This window comes from Thunnus maccoyii, chromosome 5, assembly GCF_910596095.1.
Source record: "Thunnus maccoyii chromosome 5, fThuMac1.1, whole genome shotgun sequence".
Taxonomy (NCBI): Eukaryota; Metazoa; Chordata; class Actinopteri; order Scombriformes; family Scombridae; genus Thunnus; species Thunnus maccoyii.
The window spans coordinates 32353619-32373413 of record NC_056537.1 but is presented as its reverse complement, the minus strand read 5'-3'; the positions used below and the strand labels follow the sequence as shown (position 1 = coordinate 32373413).

The 19795-nt window shown below is 39.1% G+C and overlaps 1 protein-coding gene across 1 annotated transcript in view; it reads left to right on the top strand.

Moving 5' to 3' along the window:
• The first annotated feature begins 7804 nt into the window (after window positions 1-7804).
• The window catches only part of LOC121897571 (c-Maf inducing protein), a 51655-nt gene continuing 39664 nt past the window's right edge, over window positions 7805-19795 (top strand). The window contains exon 1 of the mRNA XM_042412139.1: window positions 7805-8846. Coding sequence (XP_042268073.1) covers window positions 8520-8846 — 327 coding nt within the window. The 5' untranslated portion in view covers window positions 7805-8519. The remainder of the gene's footprint in view (window positions 8847-19795) is intronic.

Sequence of the window (19795 nt, the reverse complement as noted above, 5' to 3'; positions counted from 1 at the left end):
AAAAGAAACTGAAATGGGACTTTGGATATTGAAATGACAAATTGATATTGTGAATAAATTTGAAAATGAAATCTAGAAAATAGAAACGCTTTAATACAACATTTTATATTGTATTGTCTTACTTTACTGTCAAGCAGTTGCATTTTAACTTCAGTTTTCTAGTGTTTGTACAATAATAATAATAACAATAATAACATTGACAATTTAGCTCAATTTGATCATGTATATTAAAATTAAAAACACAGACAAGACATAAAACAGAAAAAAACATCAAAAAGTACAATACACATGCACTTAATAGAACATATTTCTCTTTTCTATTAAACAAATGTGTTTTTGTTTTTTATAATGAGACAATTCCTCTTTTTTCTAAATGCACATTCCCTCTTTTCCCACTCCCTTGTTTCCAGGCTTAAATACATGGACACAATATCTGTTAACTATGATTTAATGCAGGTTACAAAGTGGAGACCATTATACCTTTCAGGAAATATGCGTCATTTAGAAACTGAGTTTCTGTTACAAATTCTGTATAAAAAATGAGGCTCTATAATGATTTGTTTCTAAAATCTATGTTTATTTTATTGCTAAATATCTTAAAAAATGGGCAAAACCAAAAAATCTCTTCTCTGCATTTTCTACTTTATTTTGAAGGAACTGATAATTGAATCAGTGTGATGAAATAGCACTTTACATATATATGATAGGCAAGTTTAATGGCTATCTGACTGACTTAACCTGAGGCTGGCACTGCAGGAAATATTATGTCTAGAGTGGAAAAGGTTCATCCTCTGAGGAGCATGAACCTGCCCATTCCATTCTGCTCTGTGATGGATACATGGACGGATGGTCCCGCTTACAGACTGTCCTTTTGCTCCGCCGCTAGCAAGGCAAAAATTAGCAAGGCAAAAATTCCTCCGTGTTCAGTTCAGGAGTTCAGACCTTCATTAAATATCAGCGCTCTTTCCATTAGTACAAGTTTAAAATACTGCTTTCCACATGAAGTTGTGTTAAGTGCGAAATTGCTTATGAATACTTCAAATGTATGCTGAAAATGAACAGACAAGGCTTCGTGTGTAGGTCTTACATGTGAGCGTGGTCAAAATGTATTTAGTGTTAATTGGGTGTCTATGTATATGAGCAGTATGCATTGTGTTTTGGTCAGGATAAGTCTAGACGAGGGATTAACAGAACAGGATTACTTAACATAACCGGGATGGAGGTAATTCAGTTAAAGTGAGCAGCTCTTGTGACGATCCAGCTAACCTGGGTCCTGTGACGGTTGTGGGGTGGGGGGACGGGTTGTTGACCTGACACTTTGGAATGTGGTACAAAACCACAGTGTAGGTTTACACTAAGATACTGTATGTGGCTAATAAAGGCCAATACACTGCTTATCCATAAGAACAACATCTACTCTGTCTAACTAAGGGTGAGACTGATGAGATGCTTCTCTTTTAATCATAAATCATATGATCGAGTTTCCTCTATAGACACTTTCTACATGTGTCATAATTTCAGTTGAAGACTATGTAGTTTCCGGTAATGCGCTAAATCTGGGTGAAGGGTTTTTCCACTTTGAGAACGAAAGCAGGAATATTTTGCTTTTAAAAGGAGAAATAGTATATTCATTCTCTTATGAATGAAATGTTGAAATCATAACAAAAGAAACCCAATCTTGATCTTCTTCAATTTAAAAATACTTTTGGGTTTTGGTGTTACAGCCTTAAATGGTCTGGTATGATGAGAAGCTTATCGTGGCTAATGTTAGCAAACTTGAGATTTTTTGACTGATTTTGTTGACTTTGTGGCTCTTCTCTGATTGTGCTACTGTTACACTACATTATAGCATTTCACAATACCCCGTGATTGCCTCTTGTAGCCTGAGTAGCCACTGTTCGAAAGAAGTTACTTTACACTTGCTGTAAATTATAAATCATTGAAAGTGTTTTATATTAAAATTACCTATTTTTATCGTTGTTCAGAATGTTTCTCAGAAAAAAATGCAGAATCATTCTCAATTCTCATCAGTCAAAACCTTGTGTACACACACTTCCTGGGTCCTGTGTCAATGGGCTGGCTGTTGCTTGGACATGTGAGCTTACTGTCCTTCCTGTTTGTTTAGTGGACCTATAGATACTGATGCAAATAACAAGACATTAAATCATATTCATGTAACACCTAAAAAGGTTTCATGCATCCATATTTTGTCGTATGGAATCTGATTAAAATTTGAGCAGTCTGATATTGATATTTAAGAGTTGAGTAAATCCAATGATAGATTGGCAGGTATTCATTTTTAACATATTATGTTAACATTTTTGATAAGCACCACTTAAATTTGGTTATTAAGAGTAACTTAACAGCTTTTCAACTCTCTGGTTGGAGGCTTAAAGCCTGTTTTACCTTCGACCACAGCCAGCATCATGTAGTCAGAAATATGCTTCCTTTCTGCCGCGACCACACCCACCAGTGATGTCACAGTGTCTTGAAGTGCATCGTTGCAGCAAGGTGAGAAGTTTAAACCACTGAATTTCACAGTTACTCTTTAAGACTGTTATCGATAATAAAAGTGAAAGAATCTGATATGTATATGGGCTTTTTTTTTTTAACATAAACACATTACATTAAACATTTTTGACAAGGATCCTTTAAATTTTTATTATTAAAGAATTATTGTAGGATCTATTGTTGTGTATTTGCAAGAAATTATAAAGTGCTACTTTTTGCTTAAAAACAAAACAAAAACCTAATCAATCATACTACGCCAAGAGCTAAATTTGATCAGCACATGTTGTTAGGTGTGCTAACATTAGTTTCAACCACTGCTTACACACACATTTGCCTGGTGCTCTAGTTATCTAGTGAAGCCACTGACCTGCAAACAACATCAACCAAGTTGGTGGAGTTAATTAACAAGGCTGTTTCATTAGTTAGGAACTTTATTGTCCACATGTGGGGAAATGATCTTTGGTTTCACTACAGTGTTAAAAACAATACAATACTGGATAAATGACAAAAGAATAATGTCTCATGGGCTTGTTTGAAGCTGTAACCATTCTGATAAATATATGTAATGAGATTGATCTGATCAACACAACACACGATACAACACACTGTTTCTAAATGACATCTAACATGTAATATTATTGGCATTTCTCTACTGAAGTTTCTTGCCAGCAATATGTGCCAATACCATCATATCCATTATAAGCTAATATTGGTGAACAGTATGGGCTGGATGATATATTGGTCAGGCTCCATTAAAAATGTCTAGTATCATTTCAGTTTATGAGACTCCTTCCCACAGACAACCACTGTTGTACTGATCAGTTCCATAACAAATAATGAATGCTTTGGTGCACACTAACTCTGTGTGAAATCAGGAATTTGAAGTTTTGAAATGTCTTCCACACACATTGAAAATTAAATTTTACAGTTTAATAAAGTTCTATTTGATAACGTATGTTCTGGATTTTCAGTGTGGCAGTGACCTAGCTTATTTAATATAATTATTTCCATTACTGCCAAATCAATATATCAGTCTGTCTGTACGACACATTGCTTATTTCTTTCCACTTTGGTTTTCATTGGCTGTTGACACAACACGAGATAGTCTGGTCGGCATGTTGTAACTTGTCTTCAGAACAATACTGGCTGGAGTGTCAGCAGGAAGGACTCCGCTGATGGGGGACTGTGGGCGGAACGGAAAAAAAAAAAAAAAAAAAAGTTTTAAAGAGAACTTCCCGTTGGGAACATGTGGAAACCTCAGTGGTGATACTTCAGTAGCTGTTGTTGTGAGCTGGGACCCTTGAGATGGGAAGCTACTGAGGCCTCTGCTCCCCGTCTGTTACACTCAGTACAGACTGTGGCACCTGGCTGCGCTGCCCTGACACTCACCTGTGTTTCTACAGCCACGCTCTCATCCTTCCCTCCCACCGGGACTTCAAAACAGTGATATCATCATACTGAATTTAACTTTTTCCACCTGCATTTGACAGATGATATGGTCCACTGTGCGTATGAGATGTAAACCATGTTTGCCCTGAAATGCATGCAAAGCAGTATTTCTCACATGTCCAGGTTTGATACATTGTCTCTAAGGTTTCCGCATCCTCCTCCAACATAATAGTGAACTGAGTTTTGTTCGTGGTGCTAACAGCACTGAAAATTACCTTTTAACTTTATTTTCAGTTCAGTCTTATTTACACTACCATGAAAATGTATGTTTTTATGTTTTATTAACATGGAGATTTATTGTTTGTTTGTTTTGCTTTTTGAGCCGTGATCCAGATGACAGAATTTCTTCTCAGTTGTAACTGAAAACCTTAATCCCCTGTGCTTCCTTTGTCACAGCTCCTACCTGACAAAAATGTGATGGAGATTTATATTAGTCCTAAATAGTATTGGCCAATAAACTACTGGATTTGAGTTTTCAATACTTAGCATTGCTGATTGGTGAAAAGACAGTTTTGTGTTAACCTTACACAACCCTCTTTACATTACATTAAATGAGATACTCATGTCATTACTTTTTTTTTGCATATACATCCCAGCATGCATGTGGACACTTACTTATGAGTCAGCCGTAGCTTAACTGATTTAACATTGCAGTCCTGTAATGTCAGACTCACGATGGATCAAATCAATGGAGAACCAGAGATATTGTATTTTTAAGTCCCTGCATTCTTCTTCCTTGTCAAAACCTGGTGCCTACATTACCCACAACGCAACCTGAATGCTGACAGTTCGGTCAGAGATTCTGGTGTGTTATGCTAGTAGCAGTTAATGTAGTGCAGAGCTGCTTGCCTTAAAGAGAGATGAGGAGCAGCTACAGAGGTCTGCTAATCTCACTTCTTTCTAACTCCACACCCCGGAAATTACCCAGATAAAAATATACTGTGCACGCTCTATAGCCCCCATGCACCCATGAAGCATGCTCACTAGAGAGTTCCACTGGCCAGGCCAGTTAACTTCCAGTTTAGCCCTCTGGCAAACTTGAATGGGGATAAAATAATTAAATCTTACGGCTCTTCTAGACTCTCAAAACGTTATCAGACCAAATGGATCAACTTCTGATAGTACAATGAGATATTTCTCAGGGATCGTGACACTGTGTATGTAATGTATGTACGTATCTTTCACAATGTAAGTCTAAGGTTTGGCCACTATGTCAAATTGGTTTCAAAGCCTGTCGCTGTTCCTGGGGGCTTGACCCACGCTGACTTAAGTGACATCACTTGAGGCAATTTATCAGATTTCACACAGCTCACTCTGGAGACAGAAAGGACTTTATACTACTTTTTTCACTTAAGCAGTAGTACTCCCCAACACCTCCCGGAAACACACTTTGATGTGTAAGATTGGTGATGTTTAAACTCTTGATGGTGATCTTTAAACTGACAAAGCTGATCTTTTCTCTAGGTATGTAATTATAACACTGGTATAATTTGTATAATAGAGTTTCACCTCTCATACAGACCCTAAACACATCACATATTTCCTTTAGATCACAAAATAATTCTCTTTTATGTTTCATCAATAAGCTAAACGTCTGAGCTGCCTCCGTCTTGTGAAGCATCTGGAGACAATACTGACTGACAGCAATTTGAACTTTTTAGATGTTATGTTGATCCTCTGTCCTGATATCTTATATAATATCTTAACAAAGCAGTGTGCAACTCATTATAGATAACTTGAATGTGTAATATGTAAAAAGTCTCAAATTAAATAATATTATTGTTTGCCTGAAAAGTAGCTTTTTAATAGTGATTTCATACTCTTCAGTGCCTGTGTAAAATGTTCTTCATGCTGAAGATAAGGGGCTAGATAAAAACACATTCGCAGTATTTCCTGTTGATACCCTGGTATTATAATAATACTGCAGAAAAGCCAGAGTTGACACTTTCACATCACAGGAGACTATACATGATACGTTTCATCACCCCCTACTGCCTGTGGTGGAGCTTGGCGTTATGTTTTTAAAAAATGCTTTTTTTTCTCTTAAAAATGCTGAGAAAAAGTATGAGTCACAGCTTATTCATAAGTGAGTGAGTGTTAGTTGGAATTGGGCAGCAGAGCAGATATAGTTTTTAAGTAGAAGACGTGACCTCAGGGCCTTGTATTGTTAAACATCCGTCCTTCTTAAGTATCCATGACTAAAACAATAAATCTCTGCTAGGGTGTGGCAAGGTGTGCCATTCCCCTTTCAGGAACTCATCCCCTACCTGAGTCCAAACTTGATCTGGTGGAATTTATCATCAAGACTAGTAAGACAGACAGTCTGAAGCCAGCTGATGGATCCTTGACGCTGTAACATTCATTACATACCACAATAGGAATGTGTTGGAGAGAACAAACTACGTAATGTATTGATGATGTTCTAGCCTGTTATATTAAGAAATATCTTTTTTGGCTTATTTTGGCCTGATAAGGGCATTAGATAAAAATTGAAAGGATAATGGTTCATCCTCTGGGTGCTTTTGATATCCACTGCATTCCAGCTATTAAATAACAATTTCAGTTGACCTCATGGTGGTTTAAGAGGAACACTCATGGATGGGATAAAATTGAAAAGATTCATCCTCTGAGGCTCGGTAAATTCACAGAATCTTTTTAATTGATTCTGTGTACAAATTAAATTTCGGCCTGATGGTGGCGCTGGAGGGAAGCTCATGAAGTGTCCAAAATGGAGCTCATCAGGGCACATCTTCAGAGGAGCAGGAATATACTTATTAAATTTCAATCTGTCAGTTCAATTTTGTTCTAAAATTCTAAAAACATTAGTAGTCATGCTCTGGAGACCATGAATAATTGTTGTAATTGTTGGAACATCTTGCAAGATCAAGAGAACTCTCTTTAAATCACGTAACTAAATGTTAAAAACAGGAGATTTTTTTCATGGACACCAGGGTCTTAGGCACTACCATTGAGGACACTGAGGGCTCACACATGGTGTTTATTTTATAAGCTGATTTCAGGATTTTTACAGTCATTGTGTGTAAATGTTAGGCCAACAAAATAATAACTAAATACAGCTTTTAGAATTTTTGTGTGGACAAGGCTTTGAATTGCCATTTACACTTTCATTTTGGGAGATAAAGTAGCAGAAAGTGGAAAACTTCATTGAATAAATAAAATATGAGAAATCCAAATTGGCTTTTGGTCAAACTTTGGTGAGGGCTGGGTAGCGGGGACACTTGACCTCAGTATTTTCTTGCTACGGCCCTGGTGGACACACAGTTTTATAAGTTTTGGTGGAACAGTTAAGTCTTCATTGTTGCACTGCAAAATAAAAAGCAGAGGAAGCTATGGCTAAGTGATAATTCTTAGTAATAATAAGTGAATAATTTGAAGAAAAATATTTAAATAGACCAATTTCTGATTAGTGATAATTGTTAAGAAAAATATAATAATTAGCGATTCATATTTTTCCTCCAATAAATGCAATATTTTTTAAACATCTTGCCTCATTTGATACTATAATGCACAACGTACACCACAAATTATATGCCATGAATATTTATATCACATTAGTGAACCTCCTTGTGAGTGACATCAGGTCTTCCGTTCTTCCCTCTTTATAAACTTATGTTTATGCAACAGCGCCATGTGAATAATCTTCCTCTCTGAGCTTCTTCCCTGGAAAATGATGTGGATGCTCACAAGCCGCATCATTTCCAGTGGAGTGGGGGCGGTGGGTGGGGAAGGGGGGGCGGTGTGGTGGATCGCTTGAAGTCGCTGCGCCCCTCCTCCATTTTTCTGCGCGCAGGGGAGGAGGTGAGGTGGAGGGGTGAGGAGAAGAGGTGGGTGAGCGTGCGCCCTCGGCAGACAGTCAAGCGCAAAAGACACACGGCTCATCCGCTCGCCTCCCCATTGACGTCAGTCCGGTATCACATGAACGAGCGGGGACCAATCGGCACAGCTCTGCCGGAGAGTGCTGGCTCCTTTACACCAAGATAGGGGGAAAAGACTGAATAAAAGGAAACCGAGCCAGTGAGCCTGTAATGACCACAAAACCCCACCGAGGAGACTAGAGCCACCGCCATTGGATATTTCGCCCTTTTTCCTTTTCTTCTCATGCGTTCCTCGCTGTGGATTATTCTGTTTGGCACCGGGGCGGACGGAATGGATAAGGCCATGGCCCTAACATATTGAATAGCTCGTTGGTGGTGGGGGGGAGGCGAGACGCGCACCGTGGAGACAATTCATGGGGCATTGTGCGGGGAGGAAAATGGTGGATTATTTGCACTGTATCATAAAAACCTTCCCTTGTCTGGATATCCTGCCATAAGACACTGTTTGGTGGTATTTCTGTGGCTGTTTTGGCCGTGTCTACAGTCATTGAGGTCGTGTTATAGCGGTAGGTAGGTAGGTACCCCCCTCCTGCTCGATCAGAGCGACCTCAGACATTTCAATTTTTTAATATACATGTAGGATTCTTGTATCCTTGCGACGCGTTCACCCTCCCCTCCGCGAGAGTAACATTTGGAAACAATAAACTGTTGGATTACTGAACTATGGATTTCAACAGCAGCAGCGGCGGCGGCGGGGGCAACGAGCTGCACAACAACCAGTTTTATCAGTGCGAGGAGAACAAGCCTCTGCTGGGGGAGATGTCGGAGGGGAATAATAACACCAAGCTGGGCGCAGGGCCGTGTAAGAGGTCCCTGCACCACTGCAGCAGCAGCGGGATGCGCTACAAGCTGCTCCACGAGGGGGACATCCAGGTGTGTGTGGTCAAACACCCCCGCACCTTCCTCAGCAAGATCCTCACCTCCAAGTTCCTGCGGAGATGGGAGCCGCACCACCTCACGCTCACAGACAGCAGCCTGACCTCGGCCACCGTGAGTAGCTTTCTCGCCTCCAGTTTGTGTATGTGTGCGTGTGTGTGTGTGTGAGTGTGTGTGAGTGTGACCATATAATATGCTGCGTCTCACATTCCACAGGCAGCTTTGGTGTTTGTCTTTTCTTGTCTGGACGCAGCAGACGCGCACCGAGATTACGCACAGTCTGTTGTTGACGCAGTTTACAAGACAGCAGCGTGTCACTGCTTTCACGGCCCTCTCCGCTGATAATATCGGCAACACTGTTGCTGTGGCCCGCTCCCTTCCACCCACACATCCTCCACCCTTCCATCACTTCCCTGTGCAACACACCTTCACTCTACCTGTGACTCGCAGCCTCCTGGTTCTCACACTGGGGTGCGGGGGACGCAACACAAGGGGCCCTTGAAGCGCAGGTCCATGAAGTGTGTGTGTTTCTTCGGGGTCTCTACGTGGCTCCTGGAGGCTTTGAGCAGGTTTAAAATCTGATTCTAAATTATTAAAAACAAAGATCTTCTCTAGTCTCTGGGAATAAAACCCAGCAGTGGGGGGTCTAAGGGGCCTGTTATGTGTGTGACATGAAACCAGCTGAGAGCTCCTATACTGCAACAGCCTTCACCACCATAACAAACTGATGTTTATGTGTTGCTTCATGCAAGTCAGATGGAAGGAGTGCAGGGTGGAGAGGAATAGGAAGTACACTGATAAGGTGCTATCTTCAGAAATATTGCTATGATTGTTATTCCAATCATCTTACAGGTCGGTGTAGCATTGGTGGTGTGAATAAATGGAGGATATCTCCCTCTGTTGTTGACATGGCCTATAGGTACTGTTGATCAGCTGCTGGGCCTACTCAGCACATCAGTCCAATACCAACAGGCCTATCTGTCATCATGAACATGACTGTGTATGGATACTTTAACCCATGGTGGAGTGATAAATAAAAAGGAGGAGAGACTACGACTTCTACTTGGTGATCCAAATAAGCACAATAACAAAATGTTCATGTATTTCAAGGAAATTATATCTTCTTGATATTTCTCCAGTCTGGAGAAATCATAGACACCTTGTAACAATAGGAGTCATGCCTGTGGTAATCAATTGTAATTGTTTGTAATTCAGCAGAATAATGCCGAAATAATAAAAGCCTTTATTTCCCCTTCTGTTTTTTATCAACCCCTCTGACATTTTCCACAAAGCCAGGCCCAATGTTTTATCAACACACTTTGTTAGAGGCTTTTTGGATGTCTGCCTATCACACCCACGCTAGAGGAGTGTGCTGAATTGCCCACTGCAGTGTGCAATGTCTCAGAGACTGTTATGATTGCAGAACAGACTTATGGATGTAGCTGAGGGTGAACCCACCAGAGCTCAGTTTACCTGTGGTCAACGTAAAGCTCAATGTTTGCAGCTGAGTGAATTGTACACATCACAAGAAACAGAATAACAGCCTTTTATGGAATTCATTTCTGCTGTTCTGAAAATATAATAGACTTGTGTTTATATTGGTCTCTCATGCTGATCACTGACTGGTGACTTCTCTTTTAATTTTTCACACTGGTTACGTGTACTGTTGATCGACTTTATACATTAGCCTGTTGCTGTGGGTGTAACTCGATGATAAGTCAATGATGCACTGAAAAGATATTTATCATAAATCAATTAATCTATGAAACATGCTTGGGTAGTTAATAATTGGTCATGAAGCATTAGGTCATGGCAGTTTTCCCCTGGTGACCAAATAACACACTGCTACATGAATCCACAGTGTATTCTTTAAAGGAACTTAACTAGTTTATGGTAGATTCTTCCAGGACAGGAGAGGCTGCTAATTCATACATTCATCCTCAGTAATTCATTGACCCAGGAGCTCCGCGTTAGCTTGTTAGCATACACTGGCCTGTCATAAAACTGCTTGATGGCTGATTCCGTGCCTGTAGTTCCTGTTTGTTAACAAACACATATGTAAGCTTAGTTTTATTGCTTTACTTTTTGGCAACACAACGCCTTCTAATTAATTGTATGTTACCTGACCATTTCATTAAAGCACACTGCTACATAACACAACCTGCTTAATAGCTTTATGACCAATGGGTCACTATTTTAAGCTAATAAAGTATGCTAACATTTTAGCATGGTGTTGAATGAGTGTGCAACACCTCTTAATATCCAATATGAAGGCCTGGTTGAAGCAAGAAGGTGCAACAAATTATCCTGATATGTACTGTCAAATGTCAGGGTAAGATAAGGACCTTTTGCACACTTTCTTCATCTTTTCCTTTGGGAATGAATAAGTAGCCTAGCTTACATTTACACATATACATACAGTATATACATTTATTTGTGTAGTTTGGTTATCAGTTACGTTAGCAATAGCGTCTCTCACTTGGAGCAAGTCTGGAAACTTGCAATAGAGATGAAGATTTTCAGACAGATTTTTTGACAAGTGAAACATGACTTGTCCTTTTTGCTGCCAAAATGAGCTGATAGTAACTGGTAAAAATAAATTATTGGAGGTGATTATGTGCATTCTTGTTTGCTTGCTCACATTGTGAGATGCCAGAAATGGCTGTGGCTTAATGTTATTTAGCTTTCACCAGTTCCTTTTAAAATCCAATTTTCTGAACTGAAAACATCAAATAAGAGGTTGACAAGGCTGCTCTATCCCAATGTTTCCTACAAATGTGGTTGAGAAATATGCTTTATTTTGTCAAAAATGACACAGTCTTGTTTGTTTTACAAGTTTGATGTAGTTCAAGTAAGATGATGAGTGTTGGTGCCTTTCATGATTGATAGCAGAATTCATGCTAATACTTCAACATACATCATTGTGACTGGCCAGACAGAAGTCTATGTGTCAGTTTATTGGAGTATTTGTAAGAACTCACAGTTCCAATTCAAGTCCAATGAGGTAACTACTTTCTGTTTGGGTCACAATACAAAAGTATTGCTCTGATTACATTTCCTAGATGTGGTTTTAAGTAGTGCGCTGTGAGCTCCACTAAGTATCCGTGATCTCATATTGATTGTGGCTGCAGTGGGAAACAGGGGCAGCCTTCGAACTTTGGCCAGTCAACAGCAGCCCTCAGAGACAGCCAGGAACCATCTCTATGGAAGCAGGGATTAGGCAAAGCTTATTTCTCCATATCTAAAGCCAGAATTCATGGAAAGTGTTTTGCATTTTTGGCCTTAAAACACTCATTGCTGTGGTGTTCTTGTGTTGCCACTTCCCAGGGATCTCTTGTCAGTCAGACAATGTAGGGTGTATTTTTCCTGGAATTTTCTTTTGTTAAAGTTATTTTTCATGCTAACTACCTCATCTATTTACTCCAAAGAAACCTGAAATGGCAAGAATGAACATTTACTTATATGAAAATGATGCACCATGTTTAATATATTTATCAATTTAAAGCTCAGTATCCTTAAGAAATACATCCATATTGGATGATTCCAAATCTCTTGTGTTACGTCCAACATTTAGTGCCAATGCAGGAAGTAATGTGGCCTTAATAGGCAGAATTAAGGTTGTGGAAATCCAGATTTGTAGCATGTTTGACTTTCCTACAGGAGACCGGAGATTGCATCCTGTTACAGACCTGCAATTAGTGTTTTAGTTGCCTAAACCTCAAGCATACCTTAATCAGATTTTATTTGCCATAACCACATTTCTATAATTGCCATGCACAGATATTTTGTAGAACTAGAATTTTTAAAATGTTGACATTGGATATAAGAAAAAATAATTTTACATAATACGGGATTTTACAGAATCATCTAATATCTATGTTCTAGCCTCGTCATTTGAGAAGAGAAGTTGTGGTTTCCTATATATTAGAATTTAGCATGAAAGTTCATTGGAAATAAATAAAACAATTCACTCAAGGACCACTTCTTAGCTTTTCAGGTGAATAATACCATTGAAAGCCCTGGAAAAACCTACTTAATTGACCATAGGTTAAGATATTTTTTTTTCAAACTACTGTGCATGTGAGAAGTCTACCATCAAAGGCTTATGATGAGCTTGGAAGAACTGCTTTTGGCTTCTTTGCACCAACAACCTGAAACACACTACAAAGCACTTCAAAAATGAATTCATTGGTAACTCTTGGTCATTTTAAATCCACAGTCTCAAACCTTTTAACTTCTGTTTGTACCTGTTTTAATTGATTTTGTTGTTACTCTATTTATTAATTGTATTTATATGTTTGTTTTATTGATTCCTTCTTGCTCGACGTCATTGTAAATGAGGGCTTTGCCCTCATTGATTTTCGAGTTTAAATAAAGACAAATAAGTAATAATTTAGTAAATTGAACTTTTGTTGATTTGTGCTATATAGTCCTTTTTCAAGGGATTGCCTTTCAAGGATCTCTCATGCTTATAGTAGCTGCTTTATTGTTCTTGTTTCAAAGAGCCAAATGCTAACAGTCACTGACTGCCGGGGACTGGCTGACATCTCATAAATTACCCTGTAAAATCCCTCAGAGGCTAATGGAAGTGTTGCTGATCTGTAAGGTAACAATGCACCTCAATGCTTTTAAGCCATCAGCTGAATGTCTTAACCATTGCACATTTTGTTAACATAGAATGAAATATGAATGTTGCTCAAAATGTTGTAATTTAGCTGTCCTTCAGCTATCCTGTCCATCGTGTGCTTTGTATTTGTGGCATGAAGCTGAACCAGAATACAAGCCAGTGGTACAAATAATGACGCTAATGCTAATTCTTTTGTTTTGAATCTAGTCATGTGGCTGGTTTATCCAGAAATTCCCTTGACTAGTGTGTTTGTGTGTGAGCGGTGACACCCTGTATACAGCAATCATGTGTCTGCAAGTTGGCTTATCAACGATGTTGCATATTCTTCGCTCTGTAAAGGCTGAAATATGAGGAAGAGGGGTTTTTATTCAGGGTGAAGCATGAATGTGCATTTCCTGAGTGGCGTTGTTGTACTCAGTGTCGCACAGAGCCGTTATGTGGGCAGAAGAACAATGCTGATCCATTTGCTCTGCTCTCTTACAGAGAGACTCCTTCCAATGAAGAGGCAAAGAGCGATGACTCTGTGTCTCCAACAACATCCCCACGCACAGCAAATAATTGAGATGATTGAGAGAAAAGAGCTTTGTGAAACTGAGCGTGGCTGCCAAGAGGGTTTCATTAGTTTCAGTTAACAGAAATCACATGAATCCCATGTTTAGGTTAAAGCAGCATGTTGTTGCCAAAAAAGCAAATAGGCCTTTTTAAAAAATCTAAAAGTTAACTCTTCCAAAACTAACTCCTGCAAAATAATTTTGTTTTATTTTGAAAATAGTGTAAAAAATGAATTTGTATCTATATTGAATTTAGTTGTAAATTTCTTTCTTTTTACCTCATTTAGGGAGAAATTAACATATTAATGGACACAGCTTAATTCTCGTAGAATTAGTGTGTTTTTCTATATGTACAGGAAAGGATTGTGTGTGTGTGTGTGTGAGTGTGTGTGTGAGGGAGAGATTTCAATGGGCAACATGAGGGAGTCGAGAGTGACTCACTTTTCTTTCCTTTGACAGACCTGCCTGCCTCAACTGTAGTCAGAAACCTAACCTACATCACATTTGCGTAAGAAGGGCGCTAGTGCAAGCAAGCACTTCCTGTGTTGCGACTTGCTCACAAAAGGCCTGAGATGAAAGGAATCTGGTTGTGCTGCGAGCATGAGGGGCTCATTATAGGCAGCAAGACGGGAGACGGGAGGCTTTTAGAAATCAATCAGGGTGGTTTGACTGTCTTCTGGTCATGTATGGAGCCTGAAGTGTCTAATGGTTATGTAAGGAGCCGGGGCAGGCCCTGTGTCTAACTGCACCATCGATCTATTTTAATAATGGGACTTTTCTAATCAGGGTTGGTTTTATTCTCGGTGTCACACTTAATAATAATCAAATGCGTCATACACGTTTGCCACACCTACCCTTTTATTTAGAAATATTAAAAATGATCACAATGAATAACACACACCTTATAAGCTTACATACCTTGCAAAGTGCTGTAAGTAAATTCTTAGTTTTGGTTTAAAAAGTCATGAACACGACTTAGAAGTGCACGTGTGTTTGAGCTCCCAGTGGGTGATAAGGAAGAGTTGACTTTTCCTTTCCTGTCTACAGTGTTTGTAGATATCCATCCACACTAGCAGTTTGAGTTGTTTTCTGAGTTTATGGCAAAACAATGTGCACTTGCATTTCTTTTATTAGGCACGCAGAGGCTATTTAAGACAACATCTTTACACTGTCAACACCAAGTGGTTTTCCGCTGTATTCGAAGCCCAGTGTGTCATTTACAGAGTAAGTGCCAAGTCAGGGTTCTCAAAAATGGATCACATTAAGACCAGACGTCAGTGTTTTTAAAAAGATCCGCTTTTCCTGTCCACACAACAAGAGAGCAACATTTTTTGGAGGAGTGATCCATATTTGGTGAAATGACAACACAGACAAATCAGTTTCATATTAATTAAATTCATGTGATTTTTTTTTTTAGCCAAGGCTTTGGGCTTTAGTGTGTAGAAGAAAGGGAAATAAATAAAAACAGCAATGCTTCTTAGATGCATTTTTCACCAGTTTAACACTTATGTAAAGTATCAGAAGACATCACAGAAGTCAACTGTTTCTACTGATTTTCTACCCTGTTGTTTTCAGCACCGAAACCCTATACATCATCACAATTTTAGTATTTCCCCATGTAAACACCACAATGTTGTGTTGCCTATCTCACTCATTCTCATCCATTGGCTGTGCACAATAAAGTAGTGAAACATATCGATGGAAAAAAAGGATGTAGTTCTCATCAGGTATTAGGGTGAACATGTCTGGTCCGCCTTTTTTTTTAAAGCCCACTTTTTGTCCCCCCCCCAATTTTTACAGTTAGCCTTTGATTTAACTGTAAATGTTATACCTTGTTCACACCTATGGGCTCTCAGGATACAAGTCATTGTAAACTGAACATCAATACACATGCTGGTGCCGCTCAACAAAACTTAAAAGGTGCCCAGCCGGAAAATGTGGGGGAGTTGAGAAAAGTTTCAACTTAAAGATGCGTGGGAGCGACAACCAATAGCGCTTGTATTGATTCCCATGGGGGAAAAGTTGTTTTCAGTCCACTCCACTACGTAAAAAAGGAGCTTTTGCTAACATTAGTCACTGGTCATACCAGACCACGCCTGGCTGTAGCAGTAAAACCTCCTGAGTGTACTGAATTGAGCAAGGGTGCGTTTTATTAATTCTGAGTTTTAGGAAGAATGTGTTGTTTCTTTTGTCAGGAGTTACATAGTCTCACTTTCAGTGCTCAGTGCAAACAACAGCCTGCTACTTTTGAATCCGTATGCATGGCCTTACAAACCAGCTGTCATAACTCCCTCACTTCTATTTTGAAAAAAGTATATAAAGTATATACAACGCGGCCTCTTGATGTGGTTGGATAATGCGTCATACAACCTTATTCTTAAGGAGGCCTCAACCCCAAGCATGGCCCTAATCCTAATCTGAACCATCTCTAAAGTAGGCCTAAACAGAACAATTTGATTGGTTACAGGCTGTATAAAGAAACTCCTCTCAAGGCGAAAAAGTGCTTTATAATCTGTATGTACAAACTGAAAACAAGCCAACATTTTTACATTCAGATGGTAACAGAAAACCATTATTGTATCTGCACACTTCCTGCACTCCTGACCTGCGAGACTAAATGCTAAAATGTAGGTTGGATTGTCCTTTAAAATTAAAATAGAGTTTATTCTCAGGAGTCTGCAGTGTGTGGATGAAGACATGTGGGGAAAAAATATCCTCCAGAACAATGAAGAGAGTGTGTGTCTTTCTTGAAGCAGAACCAAAGGAGGTCGTGAATAAACTATACATCCATATCAGCTGATCACGCAGTACGTCAAGCTGCTCCTTAAAACAGAAGCAGGACAAGATGCTGCTGCTAAATGTTTTTGGTGGTATTGTTTTAATTCAAAAAAAAAAAAGGGAAGGGAAACGACAGGCAGTTGCTACAACCTGTGAGCTCATACACACACACACACACACACACACACACATATAAACACTCACATGGCTCTGAAAGGCTCTGGGCAGGCCTCCAGGACAGGCTGCAGTACATGTTCAAATTCAAATACTGGACCCTCCCAGTTTTGTTTGAACAATGCAGCCATTAGGCAAAGATTTGAGTTATAGTCAGGAATGACATATTGATTTATGATATTTAGAATAGATTGGAATTGGATTCGTTCCCCTCCTTCTACCTTGTCATGTATGTCTGTGAGTGATGGTTAATGTGAAAGAAAACAGAGAAACCAAACAAGAGAGTATGGGAGGATGGACAGAGAAGGGAGACTGCAGCCCTGCAGCGGTCATTCTCTATTTGTGACTGTTTTTAGTCATGTCTTTCAGGGAAACTGTGGGTTGTTTTTAACCATGCTGAAAAAAGCCATGTTCAGCCAGGGCAGCAGGAAGTCACACACATGCTTCTTGTAAAGCTGGGCGCTTTGAAACATCACTTTACCATCACCATAACATCATAACATAACATTGTCTTCTTTGCATTTAAGGTTTCACTGATGTCACACCGTGTCTACTAGTTTGCATGATTTAGTGATTTATGTACAGTTACATCACTATATGGCAGCGAGATAACACATACTGACTTTTTAGACTTTTTAGATATGAGGCTAAAGCCAGTAGACAGTTAGCTTAGCTTAGCATAAAGACTAAAAGGAGCCTGGCTCTGTCCAAAGGTTACAAAATTAGCCTACTATCAACTCTAAAGCTCACTAATCAGCATGTTATATCAACAGTTGTGTAGAAACAACATGTTGTGGTTTTAAAGGGAGTTATCAGTTTGTTCGCTGGAAGAAACAAGTCACCACTCCCAGCCAAAAAATAGTCCAGCACACAGAGTAACTGACTGTAAAACCACAATGTTTCATTTTTACCATTTACTATATATAAATATGGACTTTTTGATAGCTCCCCAAAAGTGAAGCCAAAACATCTTGATCGCCCCCTGGTGGATGGCTGCAGTATAGGTCATAAGTCCCGCCCCCTCCATGTTACTGGGTGGGACATAAGCCAAACTAAAAAATCAAAGTACACGTCAAATCACCTTTCCAAAAGATGGTTTCTGTCATTTTAAGGTAGTTCTTATCACACTGACATATGTTCATGTGCTCATTCTTCAGAGAAGTATGTTTTTAATTAGTTATTTGACAATATAAAAATGGGGTCTGACGTTGTGATTGACAGCTGTGACAGCCGCTCTCAAACCTACGTCAGGTGGTGCTTTGAAATTTAAATTTGCTGAGGGGGCTTGTTCTGCTGGCCGTCATCCCGCCGCCCGACTCTACTGCACAGAAATGATCTAAATGACGTCACACAAGGATGATATTTCGCTTTTACATAGCGGTAGGAAGTGCAGATGCGTCGTCCATATTTATATACAGTCAATGGTTTTTACACTTTTTTGTGCGGATTAAATAAACAAGATACATCGTGTCATTTAGCGAGCTTTAGAGGTTCTAGTAGAAAGATTTTGTTACCTTTGGACAGAGCCAAGCTAGCTGTTTCCTCCTGTTCCCAGTCTTTATACTAAGCTAAGCTAGCTGTCTCCTAGCTGTGGCTTCATATTTAATGGACAGACATGAGAGTGGTGTCAATCTTTTCATGTAGCTCTTAATACTCTCACTCTTAATAGTGAATAAGTGCAATTGGTTTAATTTATATCTTTACTTAATAAACCGATAAGTTGATATTTATATCATGAATTAGCTCTGCCATGGAACTGAAATTATATATTTCTTTACCCGTACTCATGTAATAGCTTACGCACGTCATGGGCCTCAAATAAATACAGAAGTAGAAAGAAGGAAGTTAGAATAAGAAATAAAGCTAATCAAACCACAAAATAAGCTTACAAAAGTAGAACAATACATTGCAGTTGTATTGAAAGTTTAGTTTCTCTATCCCCAGCAGTAGCTGTAGTGGACCTTTCAGCATAAGAGCCAACATCAGATAAAGTGGAATGCAAGAAGTCATTGCCTATAAAGTCCAGAAAAATAAATTATTACAAGCATTTTACTGATGTTTTGGAGCACAGTCATCAGAACAATAAGGAAGTTCAAAGATGAGAACAAAGATGTATACATACAGAAAGAGACAAAGATAATGAGATATGTATTCAGACAGAGGTCAAAGGGCATGTTTTTAGCTTTTTGCTGATTATATAGATTACATTATCAACAGGAAGCAAGAGGTTAAAAGATCTTTAGCCCGTGGTGTCGTGTGGGAACTAGAACTAGATTATGAGAAACTAAAGGTCATCATATGTGACACATTCAAACTAGCACATTAAGTCAACACTGGTGTTCTCTAATTGGCTGCCATTTAAAGCGGTTTGTCATTACCTTTGGCGGAGGCTTCGATATTAGTCATCAACAGTGACCTCAGCTGATCCTCTTCATAGCTCAGAGGTTCAACTGTACGTATAAAACCAATCAGCAAGCTACGGGAGGTGTTTCGATGATGATGTGACACTTTATTTCTTTAAAGCCGACAACTTTAACACTTGGTTAACACATGGTTTTATATTTCTACTTTGCCTTTCTTTTGTTCATTGTTAAGGTACTGTTGTGAAACTTCATACTTCCTTCACATGTGTCAAATTAAAAGCCTGTCAGGAAAGGGAGGGGTCATGCCCTTTTGAACTGTTTGAAGGCTTTGAGTTTTATTCTTAGTACCTTAACACAGATCAAAACAATGGTGAAGAAGAGCCAACTGCCATTAGTTAGTGAATAAAAGCAACAGTGGTAAGTGTGACATGATTGTGTTATTGTACTATGTACTATACATCTTTCTGAACCCATCAAGTCAACAGGTAAACACAAAGTTTGCATCAACAGCAAACAGCAAATTGTTTTTTAAGATGTGGTTTAAAAAATAAGGAAAATGAGGAAATGTAA